The sequence below is a fragment of the Pteronotus mesoamericanus genome, unplaced genomic scaffold, assembly GCF_021234165.1.
Source record: "Pteronotus mesoamericanus isolate MK-2021 breed Mesoamerican mustached bat unplaced genomic scaffold, CSHL_Meso_final contig_78, whole genome shotgun sequence".
In the NCBI taxonomy this organism is placed as follows: domain Eukaryota; kingdom Metazoa; phylum Chordata; class Mammalia; order Chiroptera; family Mormoopidae; genus Pteronotus; species Pteronotus mesoamericanus.
The window spans coordinates 27956319-27971734 of record NW_026555258.1 but is presented as its reverse complement, the minus strand read 5'-3'; the positions used below and the strand labels follow the sequence as shown (position 1 = coordinate 27971734).

Genomic DNA, 15416 nt, shown 5'->3' with positions numbered 1-15416 from the left:
GTTATTCTCACGGTGAATTGTACCCTTATTCATAGAAAATGACTCTCCCTAACACAGGAGCCTTGAATTCTCTTTGCGCTAACATGAAGACTGGGATTCTTGCTTCATTTTGGTTTCCTTGGTATATTGTGCTTTTGCCCAATCTTTTACCTTTGACCTTTCTGTGTCACTCTGTTATATACAGCTATAATTAGCTCTGCAAAGCACAACCTGAAAGTCTTTGCCTTTTAATAGAGAGGTTAACCTATTTGAATTAATGGTCAGGATGATTATAGTTGGTTGGCAATTATATTTTTTGTTTTCTGGTTTTCATACTTGCCTTCTGTTTTTCGATAACATGGACTAGATTTTCTTTGCTTTCACCTTCCAGGTTTCAGAAGCCTGTATTTGCCTTATAGTGTATTTACTACTAAGTTATTCTAAGCCTTCTTTAGCTTATATTTCTCTAATTACGAAACTCATGAATGAAACGGTCTCTTTGGAGTCCCTCTCCTCTGTAAGGCCAGAAATTTAGCACCAATTTAAAAAAAATTTTTTTATCCTCACTCCAAAACATTTTTTCATTGCTTTTAGAGAGAGAAGAATGGAGAAAGAAACATGGGTGTGAGAGAGAAGCATTGATTGGTTGCCTCCCACATGTGCCCGGACGGGGGATTCGTAAGGCCCCGGACGGACAGGGGAATGAACCTGCAACCTAGGTATACGCCCTGGACAGAAATCAAACCCCAAACCTTTGGGTTACAGGATGACCCTCCAACAAACTGAGCCACACCAGCCAGGGCTCATGTTTTTCGTTTGTTTTTTTGTTTTGTTTTTTGTTTTTTAAACACATCCACTTCTTTGGCTCTGTTAATGAAATTCAGATTTTTATATTCAATTATTGTTATTACAGTATCTATTTTTCATTATATGTGTATATATACATATATATGTTTGCTTTCAAAATTAATTTTTACATCTGTATACACTTTTATAACAATTATTTAAACTTAGCTCTTTTTCCGTGGGTTCTGGTGGCTCCTGCTCGGTCAGAGCAGGTTCAGTCATAACCTCAGCTATGAAGTTTGCCGTGGCTCTAGAGGGCTGACCCGGGACTTCAAGAGTTAACTTCTCAAAGGGCACTTGGCACAGGCCTCAGAGAGCATCTCCCAGTGGCTCCATTGTTTCTGGGACTGAATGCTGCAGAGGAGTCAAGGTGGCCTGGATTTTGCACCTTTGTGAAAAGCATGCTTTTTTTCTGGCCTAGATACTTGAAGATTTTCCCCTTTATGTTTGTATTTCAAAACTTTTGCCTAAATGTGTCTAAATATGACTCTCTTTCCACCAATTTCACTAGAATGTGGAAAGGCCAGCTAGTCTGCACATTTCCTTCTGTGATTGTTGATTGTGTAGCTCCATCATGGTTGAGGATTGGCAATTTTGTATGCTCCAATCTAGTATGTCTCTCAAACCCATTTCAGTTTGTCTCCAAATTTTTAAAAATAAATTTCTTATTTAAAAATAGTTTTAGATTCACAGAAAAATCACCAAGATAGTATAGAAAGTTCCATATGTCCCTCACACATTTTCCCCCATTATTAACATCTTGTGCTAGTGTGGTACAGTTGTTACAATTAATGAGTCGATATTGACTATTATTAGCAAAAGCCCATACTTTATTCAGACCTCCTTAGTTCTTTTCTCTAATGTTCTTTTCCTGTTCTTGAATTTCATCCAGGATACCACATTAAATTTAGTTGTTCTGTCTCCATAGGCTCTTTTTGACTTAGACATTCTTTATTTTTAAAGACCTAGACAATGTTGAGGTATCAGTCAAGGATTGTGTAGAATGGCCTTCAAATAGAATGTGTCTGATGACTTTCTTATGGTTGGACTGGGGTGATGCATTTGGGGAGGAAGACCATGGAGGTAACATGCCCTTTCATTACATCATTTAAAGGGCACATCCAATCAATGGGACTCGTCACGACTGATGCTGACCTTGACCACCTGTCTGATGTAGTGTTTGTTAGATTTTCTCTTACAGGGTTACTCTCCTCCCAACCTCCTTCATACTACGCTCTTTGGAAGGAAGTCATTTAACAAGTGGGTAGTTCTACTCCACCTCCCTGAATATGAGATATCTGCTTAAATTATCTGGAATTCTTCAGCACAGGAGATTTGTCTATTCTCTCCCATTTACTTATTTAATCATTCATAGCAATACGTACACATAGATATTTATTTTATACTTTGGGTTATAATCCAACACTACTTTTGTTTTATTGCTCAAACGTCCCAGCTGTGGTGATTGGGGGCTCTTTCTGTTGGCAGCTATACTCCTTTGACCCACCGCCATCTGGGTGTGGTGGTGTTTTGAGCACTCCTTATTTTCTGGCACTACAAGATGTTCTGGGATCTAGTTCCTGTCTCAGTCCTAGAATAAGCCACTTCTCCAAGGAACTCTGGTTCCTTTTCCTTGAGAATGGTATCAGGAATCAAGGTCTGGGTGATGAGTATGTTTGCTGATACTGGGGTGCCTATTTTGTTTTGTTTTTTTGTAAAATTTTGCTTCTGTTTCATTTGTCCTGATTTTCTCTTAGGGTCTCCTCTCTCCAGTATCCATAACTGTTATCTTTTTTTCTCATTAGATTGACTTCTTCGACCATTTTCTCTGAATCTCAAGCTTGCCCTCCATATTATTGCTTTTTATTTTCCTTGGCATTAAGTCTGCTGTCTACTACCTCCAATGCAGATATAATTCTATGATTGCTATTAAGTTTTCTTCCTTGCCTTCCGTACCTCCTTCTCTATCTTATCCCACAGTAAACCAGGGATTTTCTCTTTCTCAGAGCTTTCCAGAAGTTGTTTCTTTGTTCTTGAGTATTTTATCGTTGTGTTCTGTTTGCTTCATCCATCCAGATTTGGTATTTTACTAATATACATATAACACATGTATTGAGCAAATTAGATTGGTTCTAGGTGACGGGGGAATAAAACAGTGAGCATGACAGACAGAAGCCACTGTTCCCTAGAGCTCACAACCTAGTGGGAGGACACAGATGATGACAAAACTATGTAAAGTGAAATATAGGTCAGATGTTAATGGTTGAGTTCTTTCCCCCAAAGAATTGTTGAAATCCTAACCCCTGATACCTCAGGATGTGACCTCATTTCAAAACAGGGCCATTATCGATGTAATTAGCTAGAGTGAGGTCATACTAGAGTAGGGTAGGCTCTTGAGACAACATGACTAACGTCCTAATACGAAGATAATGTGAAGAGGAAGAGGGAAAATGCCACTGAGGCAGAAGTTGCAAGCCAAGGCACACCAAAGATCGCCAGCAACACCACAAGCTCAGAGAAAGGCAAACAATAACACCAGAACCTTCTAGAGAGCATGGCCTTGACCTTGGACTTCTAGCTTCTGGAATGTGAGAGAAAAAATTTCTGTCGTTTTAAGTCACTCAGTTTGTGGTCCTTTCTTAAGGCAGCCCCCGCCCCCCCCAAATTAACACAGATGCTCATCAGTGAAACGGAGAAAGAAATGAGCAGAAAGGGGGAATGGGAGTGAGAGGGGCACAGATTTAAACTTTAAATGAAGTGATTAGAGAAAGGAAAGCCATGGGAAAGGGGACTACTTGGCACAGAGGAGAAGGCTGCGTGAGGAGGAGCCATGCCTGGTCCAGGGGAAGAGCGCTCCACGCAGAAGGATCCCTTTGCCAACCGACTGAGCATGCTGTGTTTGGCTCTGCCCTCCCGGCTTAGGTGACAATGGAATCCTTTCTCAGAACCGCAGCTGCGTGGGATGGAGGAGAGAGCTGGGCCCTGGTGTCGCCTAGATCCAGGTTTGAATGCCAACCCAACTGGATGACTTGAGTTGAGTTCCTTAACCTCTTTGAGCCTCAGCTTTCCCATTTGTGAAACAGGGACACAAAATTCCCTCCGTCCAAGGCTCTGGGGAAGATGAAATGAGTAAGTGGAGGTCCAGGGGACCTGGCCCTTGGTTGGCGCACTGGGAAGGTCGGCTGCTATTTTTATCATCATTAATATCGCTCCCTTTTCTGTTGGAGTTGGTTGGTTGATGAACAGAACACCCAGTTCCATCCCCAATTTCCTGTAGACTTTCAACTAGTGCTTCTGCTCTACACACAAAGGTTCTTTAAACTTTAAAGCCTGCAGAACTCCGCAGGGCCTCCGAGGCGCAGGAAGCTATTTCAAGTGCCCACGCTGGGGAGACACTGTGTGTGGCAGGGGAATGTCAGTTCAGCACCAGGCGCCCCCCAGCTCCACCCCAGGTGCTCGCTCCCTGCAGAACGGGCACGCCACCCCTCTGGGCCCTCTAGGCCCCACACAGCCCGACTCAACCGTGTGACCGCACAGCCCGCTGGGGAAGAGCTTGGCAGACCTGGCCCCAACCGTCTGCACTGCCAGCAGCACTCCCGCCCCCACACCCCCTGCCGCTGCTTCTCATCTGCAGAGGCTCCCAGGGCTGAAATGTCCCACGCAGGTGCCGGTTTTGCTCCGGAGCAGGGACAAACAACTGGTGCTTTGCTTCCCCTGCTCCTCACCTCTTGGTCTGTGTCTCCCCATCTGTGAACTGAGACTTTGAAAGATGAGCACTCTAAATTGCCACCTGCTCCGACTAGCATAACCTGGGACCTGCCCAAGAGAGAAGGGACATGCCAGTGGTTGGCATCTGGGGTCTCCATGACAATGATATTCGGTGTGGGCATGAGGGAGGGGAAGAGAATGAAAGAGGAAGGTGGCAGCTCTAGCCGTGTCTGCACCTGCTTGTAAACCTCTGGCAGCTCCCACTGTCCTCAGGATAAAAGACCAACCTTCTGAGCGCAGCATTCACAGCTCACGGGAACCAACTCCAGACTGTTTCCAGCCTCAGCATCTTTCCCCTCATCCCACCTGATGTGCCAGCCTCCTGGAATCCCTGCTGATGCCAAGTGTGAGGTTAGAGCAGCTGTGCTGCTCTCTGGCTGCACCCCTCTCTCCCTGTTGCTGGGCTCTGGCAGGTCCCCATGCTGCGCATCCTCCGCGGCCAGCCTAACTGCTGTCCCTCCTCGGGGGCCCTGCAGGAATCCTCTCCCTGGGTGGGGCCCGTCACGTCCTCTCTTGTTCCCAGGCCCCCATGTTCCTGATTCCCTTGAAAAGTACCTGCCTTCCTCACCAGCTACAAGCCACCCGAAGACAAGGGCAGGCCTGATGGTAACTGTGAGCCCAGGAGAGGGTCTGGCACAAACTAGGTATTTGAGAGAGGTTGCAGAAATGAATGGACAAATGACAGTTAGAGACCACTTACAACTGGGCAAACTTCTAGTTGGCCCTTTCTGTTCCTGAAGTGAGCGCCCTTGGAGGGAGTCAGGAGCCTGGGCTTTCAGTCCCAACAACAGACTTCTTTGCTGTGGTTTTGGGCAAGGTAGTTCTCTCTCTCTGAGACTCCCCGCATTCACGATGAGGTTGACTTGTGCCCTGCTTGCGTCTCTGGCTGGGCTGACAGCCATACAGTCACCGAGTAAGCTCTATATGGCCATGCCACTGGCCCTCAGACCTTTGGCCAAGGCTGGACGACAAGCGAAAGGGAAGTCAAGGGAGGCCAGCCGCTGGGATCTTCTCCCCATGTCCATGGTGCCCAGGATGAAATGAAGCAGCCTGAACTCGAGGCTCCTTCATGCTCAGGAAATGGGGGAACCCCAGCAGCGTGGTGTTGGTTAGTCTTTCAGGGCGTGGCTAGCTGCACCTACCTTAAGCTTCTTGACACTGGTGCAGGGGTCGTTGGAGAAGCTCTCGGTATCTGAAATCTCGATATCCTCACCGTACAGAACCCCGGTCAGGTCATTCCTCACCTGTCAGCAAAGAAAAGGTAGAGTATGGGTGTGCTGGTGGCCACCAGAAGCACTGGTTCGGAGAGGTTGTCCTGGCAAAGCACCTCAAATGAGTGAGGTGACTTTCTCCGCCATCATGGGGAAGAGGTGGTTTTTATCTTCATTATATAATAGAGCACCTGGTGGGGCCTTGAGGTCCCCCACACCCCGCACCTGGCACACGGGTGTGAGGAGGCCAGGCAGGGAAGGGGCTTACTAACGTTGCCCAGGGGTCTCCTGGAAGAATCAAGACAAGCATCCAAATCTCTGGACTGTCATGCTCGTGTCTCTCCACAGTTTCACACAGTCTCCAAATCAGATTATACAAATATGTCTCAACAGTATTTATATTTTGTTTTTTTTTAATCCTCACCCGAGGATATGTTCATTGATCTTAAAGAAAGAGGGAGAGAGAGAAACATTGGTGTGAGAGACAAAAATATCGATTGGTTGCCTCCTGTATGCACCCTCACTGGGAATCAAACCCGCGACCTTTTGGTGTACGCGATAGTGCTCCAACCAACGGAGCCACCTGGCCATGGCAGTATTTATATTTTGTATTAATTATTCATAACTTTATTTCACTTACAGAGTGAAGAAATGGCCAAGACATTCCAAGAGACAGTACAGACTATAGAAATGAGTTAAGGGGGTATGGAACCGTTCTGTGATATTAAACATGACTACATGTCTACTGACACACAGAATGACTAACACCTATGTGCCTAAAGAGCAGGGCTGCAAACTCCAGAGTTCCCAAGACCAACCAGTAGTGAAACAGTCTTTGTGGAAAGACATTACAGAGTGGTAGAGACTGTGGCAAATTGTCAACCACATGCCCTATCTACGGCGGCAGCCCCAGTCATGCTGTGCCATAATGTTGGTTTAGAGTCACCAAACTTTCTGATTCTGGGGTGAGAAGTCAGAAATCTAGATTTTTTAAATATAAGATTCCCCCAACATTTTAAAATATTGACACTATTTTGAATTTAAAAAGAAACAAAGGACGGACCAAGCCAAATAAATCTGAAGTCTGTATGTGGCCCATAGCCATGGATGCGCACTCTCTGACATAAAGCAACGGAACCTGAAGTGTGTATTTTAGTAGAAAGAACTTGGGTGAAGGTTGCCGGACCCAGGGTCCAGGTCCTACTCTGTCACTGATTCGCTTGTGACCTTCCCGTGTGGCCCTCTCCTTCTCAAGTCTTCAGGTTCTTCCTCTTTAAGAGAAGATAATCCTTAAAAGCACTCTTGTTCACACCCATTAGGATGGTTATTATTAAAAACAGAAAGTGCTGGTGTGAATGTAGAGAAATGGGAACCCCGTGCACTGTCGGTGGGAATGTAAAACGGTGCAGCTGCTTTGGAAAGCAGTATGGCAGTTCCTCAAAAATTAAACCTAGAATTTCTCTATAATCCAGCAATTGAATTTCTGGGTATAGACCCAAAAGAACTACAAGCAGGGACTCTAAGGGAAATCTGCATTCCCGTGTGCACAGCAGCATTATTCATAATATCCAAAAGGTGGGAGCAACTCAAAATGTCGTGGATGGATGAATGGCTAAACAAATTGTGGTGTACACATACGATGGAATATAATTCACCCTTAAAAAGGAATGAAATCCTGACAAATGCTACCACATGGGTGAACCTTGAAGACTTTATGCTAATTAAAATAAGCCAGGCACAAACGGAAAAGCATTATTCCACTTATACGAGATACCCAGAGAAGCCAGATTCACAGAGACAGACACAGAGCAGTGGCTATGAAGGGCTGGGGGAGGAGGGGTTGGGGAGTTACTGTTTAATGGGTATAGTTTCTGTTCGAAATGGTGAAAAAACTCTGGAGATGGCTGGTAGCTCTGATTGTACAATATGAATGTACTTAACACCACTGAACCACACATTTAAAAATGGTTAAAATGGCAAATTTTATGTCATGTATATTTTACCACAATAAAAAAGCACTTCTTGTTTCAAAAACTAGTAGATTCCTCCAATGTATATGTCAAAATGTTTTGAATAATTTGGCCCTTCAGAGGAAGAGCAGTTACAATAGTCCTTTTTTGTTTTGAGTATCACAGGATGGTCACTGGGAAGCCACTGCCATAGAAGGGGAACAAAGGGGCTTCAGGGAGAACGGCTGTATTTTATTTCTTTTAATGAGAAAAAAAGGGCAGAACGTGGACATTTTTAAATTCTGGGTAGCAAGTCCATGGGTGGTTGTTAACCTCTGCTTTTCTGAATGCGTGAAATACTTCATGAGAAATGTTTTGTACCAAGAATGAAACTGCCACAGCCAGGGTGAAGCTTACCCATCCTTTGTTTTTACTTCCATTTTGATGGAGGATTGGGAACTAGTTGTATGGAAAAAAAAAAAAAAAGTCGAGTTTGTTGCCTTGGCTGGTGTGGCTCAGTGGACTGAGCACTGTCCTGCAAACTGAGAGGTCATGGGTTTGATTCCTGGTCAGGGCATGTGCCTGGGTTGCGGGCCAGGTCCCCAGTTGGGGGTATGCAAGAGGCTAAAGAACTATGTTTCTCTCACATATCAATCTTTTTCTCTTTCTCCCTCCCTTCCCCTCTCTCTCAATATAAACAAAGTATCTTTAAAGAATTGCCTTTGTCATTACAGTTTATTTCTCCTGCCTCAAATTCTTCCTGGGTGCAGGCGGGGCCCCACTACCTGTTTCTGAGTGTTACGATGGTGTTGTGCAACAATTATTAAACCGAGAGAATGTGCAAACCCGCCCCTGCTGGAGGGCAGTGCAGCCTGACATGCAACGCTGCTCGGCTTGCAGATGGGGCTCTCCACCTGTGCGCCCCCCAAACTTAGGGGAACTCCTCCAGCCCTCCAGCCTCAGTCTTTTCACCTCTAAAATGGAAGCAATACAGCGTGTAGCTCATAGAGTTGTTTCAGGGCCTAGTAAAAATACTAAAAATGTGGGACGGCTTTGTAAACCCTTAAGCTCTTTATAATGCCAAAACTCCAGAACGATCACTTCCAGAACTGCGGCAAGGCAACACGGTAGCCAGTGGCTCAGGGTGTCTGTCTTTGTGTAAGTGTGTGCTTGATAGCTGCATGTAATTACAGCAGAAAAAGTATGTGATAGGTGGTCAGAACTCAAAACTCACAAAACTGGAACACCGTCAAGTTCATCTCATTCTGCCCCTAATTCCCAAATGAGGAAGCCGAGAAGTGCTCTTCTCATGCTCCAGGCTGGCTCTTTTGGATCCTGCCAGAGGTGGACGGCTCCTGAGGCCTGATGAGCCAGGAGAGGTCAGACCAGATGGCTGGCGTCATCAGCCACTCGCTGCCCATCATTTCAGCACCGAGAAGTCTGTGCTCAGCTTGACTACTTATTCTAACGGACTTCCTAAGGAAAGCCAATGGAGGAAACCAGTAATAAATGGTATTTTAAAATGACCAAAGCAAAAAAGAAATAAGGTAACTGATCTTCCTCACAAGGAAAAACATCTACACCCTCACATGTGGACAGAAGGATCATTCAGTTCACTGGGCAAAGGTTTATTAAGCAGATTTGAAAAAACACCATTTTTTCCTTCTGGAACTGCAGGTATATCTTTTTTTTTTTTTTTTTTTAAACAGAGTCAATGTCTTTTGGCAGTTTGTTATAAACTGTGTTTCTGCAAAGTGAATCCTATTTTTTTATTCACTTCTATTATAAAAGCAGAACGGTGTTCTGGGAAAGGAGTAACCCTTCATCCCCTGCCCCCAAAATAAAATACACACTATCTTCTATCTTCTCTCTCTCTCTCTCTCTCTCTCTCAAGTACCGCCAGGTCCCACTGGGGGCCTAATCTGCATAATGGGCCCAGCAGGGCAGCCACCAGGAGTCTGATTTGCTGAAAGGTTCCTGCCATCCCAGGTGGGAGGAGGAGAGGCGGGCACTAATGGGTAGGGAAGGGACAGAAAAGAAGGCTGTCCTGTCACAACTGGGCCAGGATCGCCAGTGTGTCAAGTAATATCATGAGCCAGGCTCCCAGTGGTGATAGAAGGGAGAGAGAAAGGGGCTGACTCCTTAAAGGCAAGGGCCTTGGGGCCAGCTCACAGAGCTGCCTAGGCAGGAACTCTCCTCGTTTTCAGAGCAGTGACTCTGGGCCCCTGCCACTGAAGCAAATAAGGACTCAAAGTCCCTTGGCACCACAGAGAGGAACAGGTGGGTCAGAGCCCCGGGAATATATAATTTGGGATGGGCTTGGAGGCAATAGCTGTTGACTTTCTTTCCCTCAAGAAGTAGTATGATTTTTCCAAAGAGGACATACAGATGGCCAATAGACATATAAAGAGATGCTCAATCATCAGAGAAATGTAAATTAAAACCACAATGAGAGATCACTTCATACCTGTCAGAATGGCCATCATCAATAAATCAATAAACAAGTGCCGGTGAAGACGTGGAGAAACGGGAACCCTTGTGCACTGACAGTGGGAATGCAGACTGGTGCAGCCACTGGGAAAAACAGTAGAGGGTCCTCAAAATTTAAAAATGGGCCCTGGCTGGTGTGGCTCAGTGGATTGAGCGCTGGCCTGCGAACCAAAGGGTCACCCATTCAATTCCTGGTCAGGGCACATGCCTGGGCTGCAGGCCAGGTCCCCAGTAGGGGGTGTGTGGGAGGCAACCATGCATTGATGTTTCTCTCCCTCTCTTTCTCCCTCCCCTCCCCTCTCTCTAAAAATAAATAAAATCTTTTTTAAAAGATAAAACTATACTAAAAAATTAAAAATGGAACTGCCTTATTGCCCAGCAATTCCATTTCTGGGGATTTATCCAACGAAACCCAAAACACTAATTTGAAAGAATAGATGAATCTCTATGTTCATGGCAGCATTATTTACAATAGCCAAAATATGAAAGTAACTAAGTTCCCATTAATAGACAAGTGGATAAAAAAGCTTTGGTACATATATATAATGGAATATTACTCAACCATAAAAAGGAATGAAATCTTACGATCTGTGACAGCATGGATGGACCTAGAGGCTATTATTATGCTAAGTGAAATAAGTCAGTCAGAGAAAGACAAATACCATATGATTTCATTTATATGCAGAATCTAAAGAACAATATAAACAAAACAGAAACTGGCTCATAGATAGAGAACAGACTGATGGTTGACAGAAGAAATGGGGGTTGGGGGACTGCGTGAAAAAGGTTAAGGGATTAAGAAGTACAAATTGGTAGCTACAAAATAGTCATGGTTGTAAAGTACAGAAAAGGAAATATAGTCAATAATATTGCTATAACTATGGATGGTGCCAGGTGGGTCCCTGAAATATGAGAGGGGGACACTTTGTAAAGTACATGACTGTCTAACCACTATGCTGTACACCTGAAACTAATATAAAATAATACTGAAAGTAAGTGGTACATTTTAATCTTTTTTTGTATTTTATTTAACCTTTATTGTATTTTTTCCATTACCCTTTAATCCCTTATACCTTCCTCCTGTAAATGGTACTCTTAAAAACATCAAAAAAAAAAAAAAGGAACTGAATATGGACTATAAATACAAAGTCAGTTCCAGAAGTGTGGCGCCTGGAACCAGTATATCAGCCTCAGGTGGGAACTTGTTAGAAATGCAAATTCTTAAGCCCCACCCAAGATGTGCTGAATCAGACCCTCTGGGGCAGGAGCCAGCAGTCAATGCTTCAATCTGCCCTGTAGGTGATTCTGAGGGATGCTCACCGCTGAGGCTCACCATCCTCCAGGAAACAGGATAGTTTTAAGCACACCACTGATAATGGTATGAAAAAATGTTTTTAATGGCTTGAGTATTTCCCCTCTTGATTAGGAGACCAGAATATGTTACCGAGTAAGATAACTGCCAAAAAGGGTGAGGTGGAATGGGAACATTTAAAAAGGTATCACATCCAGAATGAATAAGGGACGGCTGCCCTCTGGTCTGTCCATCTCAGACCAGACCTGGAGCTCTGGGTTCAGTTCTCGTTGTGTTTATCAGCGATAGTGACAAAGTGGCTCAGGCTCAGAGGAGTGAGGTGGCAGGAACCAAGGGCCCTGTAGGGAGTCATGGACATGGGGGGTTGGGGAGTATAAAGGTCACAAGGGGCGACACAAAGGACTCCTTGGGCCTCCCCTGCAGCCTTCAGAATCAAAGATCCAAATCCAAGGATTTTAACAATTGAACTCAGTCTTTAAACTCTAGGGAAACCCAACATCTTAAAAGACATCAAGAGCCAGGAGAACTGTGGGGTTTGTGGGAACGCCCAGAACCGTGGGGACAATGCTGCCCGGGATAGGCAGGGAGAAAATGCCGCCGTGTCAGATCAGCCACCTGAACAGCAGGCCCCGTGGGTCTGCATGCAACCTCCCACCCAGGTGTTCCACAGGGCCATGGGGGAAGGGGTCACAGGGACGCGTCACGCCAATAAAGCCTTGAGCCTCCAACTGAGTGAGCGCAGAGCTTCCAAGCACATACCAGGCATCGGGCACACACAGCTGGTCTTTATCCATCCTGTGAGAGAGGGGGGGAGGACTGGGCAGGTTGGAGGAGGAAAAGGAGATAAGAGGAAAAGATGGGAAACCAATGCAATTGGGAAAGGAACAGATTATTCAGAAGAATGTTCTGACTTAGCATAACTCAGTCCATGTGACCCATTTTAAGTGTAATATGGGTCCGCCTTTTTCCATCAGGGAGGCCTGTCACCAGCTCTGAGCAGGCCGCAGTGCCGGTCCACCTGCAAGGCCCCTTTTGCTCTGAAGCCTGCATCTCTCCACTCACCACACATCAGCTGCCCAGATGATGCTGGGCATGCCCACTCTCTGGAAATCACCCAGCAATGGGGTCTATGAAATAACTGCATTATGTGCCCCACTCTCAATAAATGCCCTGTGGGTCAGCCTGTTCTCTCCACCCACGATGTCCCTACTTTAGGATCCCAGGACCACCTCTGCACGTTCTGCTAGGTCCCTGTCCCCCTGCAACTTTCTGCTGCCCACAGGTAGGGCCAATGAACTCCCTGCCCCTACAGATCTCCCACCTTAGTCCTGGACACCCCCGTCCTCCAGCAAGGCAAGGTAAAAAGTCCGAGGTCAGGAGCCTGGGGATTCACCACATGTCAGCCCCTGACCAGGGGCCTTCTCAGACCTCAGGACCTCGTCTGGGCTCCTGCTTCATCCCCAGGGTGGGCATTCCAGCACATGCCCCATCACTGCTTGGCTCCTAGGACTGAGTCCCTTTCTGGACAGTGACGCAGTGCCAGATCATTTCAGATCGGAGCCCTGTTTGTTCTTGACTCTCTCTCTCTCTCTCATTCATTCATTCACTCACTCACTCATTCATTCATGATATTGACACATCCTCTGTTCCAGGCACCATGTGAAGTGGTAATGGGATTCTGATCAATGAGCAAAACCAGTCTCTATCTAGTAGGTCTCTATCTAGTAGGTCTCTATCTAGTGGGAGTGAGAGACATTAAATCAGATGAGCACCCTGGTACCCACCAAGACAAGGGCACTCAAGTTCAGGGGCATGCTTCTGGGAGAAGCTGTCATGGAGAAGTCAGCCCCAGGCCAGGAGGCAGGCAGGGAGAAGGATTCCAGGTTGAGCAGCAGTGTGTACAACGGTCCTACGGTGGGAGGGAGCTGGCGGGGAAGCTAGCAGAAGAGCCAGGCTGGGCTAGAGCAGAGCGTGGGCCAGCCTGGGGGAAGGTCATTGGCATGAAATGACAAAGAAGAAGCAGGGGTAGACTGTTAGGGCTTCATAACTCACAGGAGAGATTCCGGTCTTGAGCCTAAGCTCAGTGGGGAGCCGTTATGAGGTTTCAGGGAGGCAGTGGCATGATTAGAAGTGTGTTTTGAAACAATGACTCAGACTGTTGTGGGGCTGATAATGGGCCAGGGGCCTAAGGGGAACAGGAAGGCCAGTGAGGGGGCTATAGAATCATCCAGGTGAGTGATCGTGGAGGCTGGATAAGGAGACGGGGGCGGGGCGCGGGGGAGGTGGCAAGAAGTGGCCAACCTGAGGATACATTTGGGGTAACTAATAATCCGTATTAGTCACCTATGACTGTAACAAATTCCCCAAAACTTTGTGGCTTAAAACAAGACAAACTTGTCTTACACAATGTCCATAGTGCAGGAAGGAGTGTGGGAGCGACTCAGCTGGGTGGCTCAGGGCCCGTCACGAGGGAGCGTTCAGGGTCAGGGCTGGGGCTCAGACGCCCGAAGCCTTCTGGGCCGCAGGTTAGAACCGCCTGGGGAGTGTTAAAAGCAGCGCCGACGCCCTGGCAGCACCCCACCCCCACCAGGACTCTGGGACAGGACCCGGGCGTTAGCATTTTTAGAGCCCTCCGGGTGATTCCAAGGTGCAGCTGAAGTTGGGAACCACAGGTTTTTGGGGTAGAAGCAACAGAACTGCTGGGGCCATGGCTGGTTGCTAGCTTGCCTGAAAGCCGCCCCTCCCCGCCCCCACAAGTCAGCGACCCTCACCTTCTCCGGGTCCAGGCACCATCTTCCTTTAACAACCTGGACTCCTCCCCTGCCCTCGGCTGCCCCACCCAAGAGTTATGCCTCACCTTTAACCCCCGGACCCTCGGCCCCGGCCCCCGCACCCCCCCACCCCCCTCACTCCCCCACCCCCCCATCTCCCCCGCCTCCGCCCCGCCTACACCACAGGCAGAGCCTAGCAAGTCAGAAGGGAAATTAGAGAGAAGGAGGGAGAAGAGCATGAAAGAGACTAAATGAGACAGGAAGAAAGAGGCAGCGTAGTATTACAGCTACAAGCTACCAGGTTCCCCCAGCGCATTCCAGGCAGGAAGACCCTGCCGGATCAAGTGGAATGCACAGGGGAGGCCGTGGGCAGTGTCAGGGACCTCAGGACACATGGCTCCTGGGGCCAGGAGTTCCCCAGACACCTTCCCTAAGGAGGCCGCTGCCCCAGCTCAGGAATCATCCAGAAAGGCAGAGATCCAGGGAAAGATGGGGGGAACCAGGTCTGCACCACATGCACTTTACAACTCTTTGAAAATTCTAATTAGGTTAAGGAATGAACTTGAGAGCAAAGCGAATTCCCAGTTCCCCTACGGAAGCCGAGGTAACCTATTTTGTCATTCAAATGTGCGCTATATATAGCCCTGGATTGTGCTGAAATGTCACTCCTCTTACCTGACTAAAGCGTATAATTATAGATTTACTTCTATTCATTCATGAAATGTGTCCTCACTTGATTAAACAGTTCATTCAAGTAAAATCCATTAAAATATGGAACATGTTAAAATGTGGCTGGGTAGAGGCAGAGGGCACCACTGTCGTTAAATGCTAATTAGGATAAACAGGCATTTCAAACACTCAAATCTTTGAATAATTCAGGTCACTTTTACTGGGGCTGGAGTTCCCCAGGAACCGCCATTAATTTAAGCTAATTAAAAAATTAGCCTGGGGAAGAGCAGACCAAGGCAGGAAGTGACGGCTGACTTCAAACACCGAAGGGCTGTCACGTGGAAGAGAGGGTACCTGGTTCTGGGTGCCCCTGGGGCAGAGGGGCGAGCAACAGGTAGATGATTCAGGAAAGCAGACTTGG

At 46.8% G+C, this 15416-nt stretch overlaps 1 protein-coding gene across 1 annotated transcript in view; it reads right to left on the bottom strand.

The window, feature by feature from the left end:
• GABBR2 (gamma-aminobutyric acid type B receptor subunit 2) overlaps positions 1-15416 on the bottom strand; it is a 331202-nt gene that overhangs the window by 159420 nt on the left and 156366 nt on the right. Inside the window, exon 4 of the mRNA XM_054584622.1 lies at positions 5736-5837. Within this exon, the coding sequence (XP_054440597.1) occupies positions 5736-5837 (102 nt within the window). The remainder of the gene's footprint in view (positions 1-5735; positions 5838-15416) is intronic.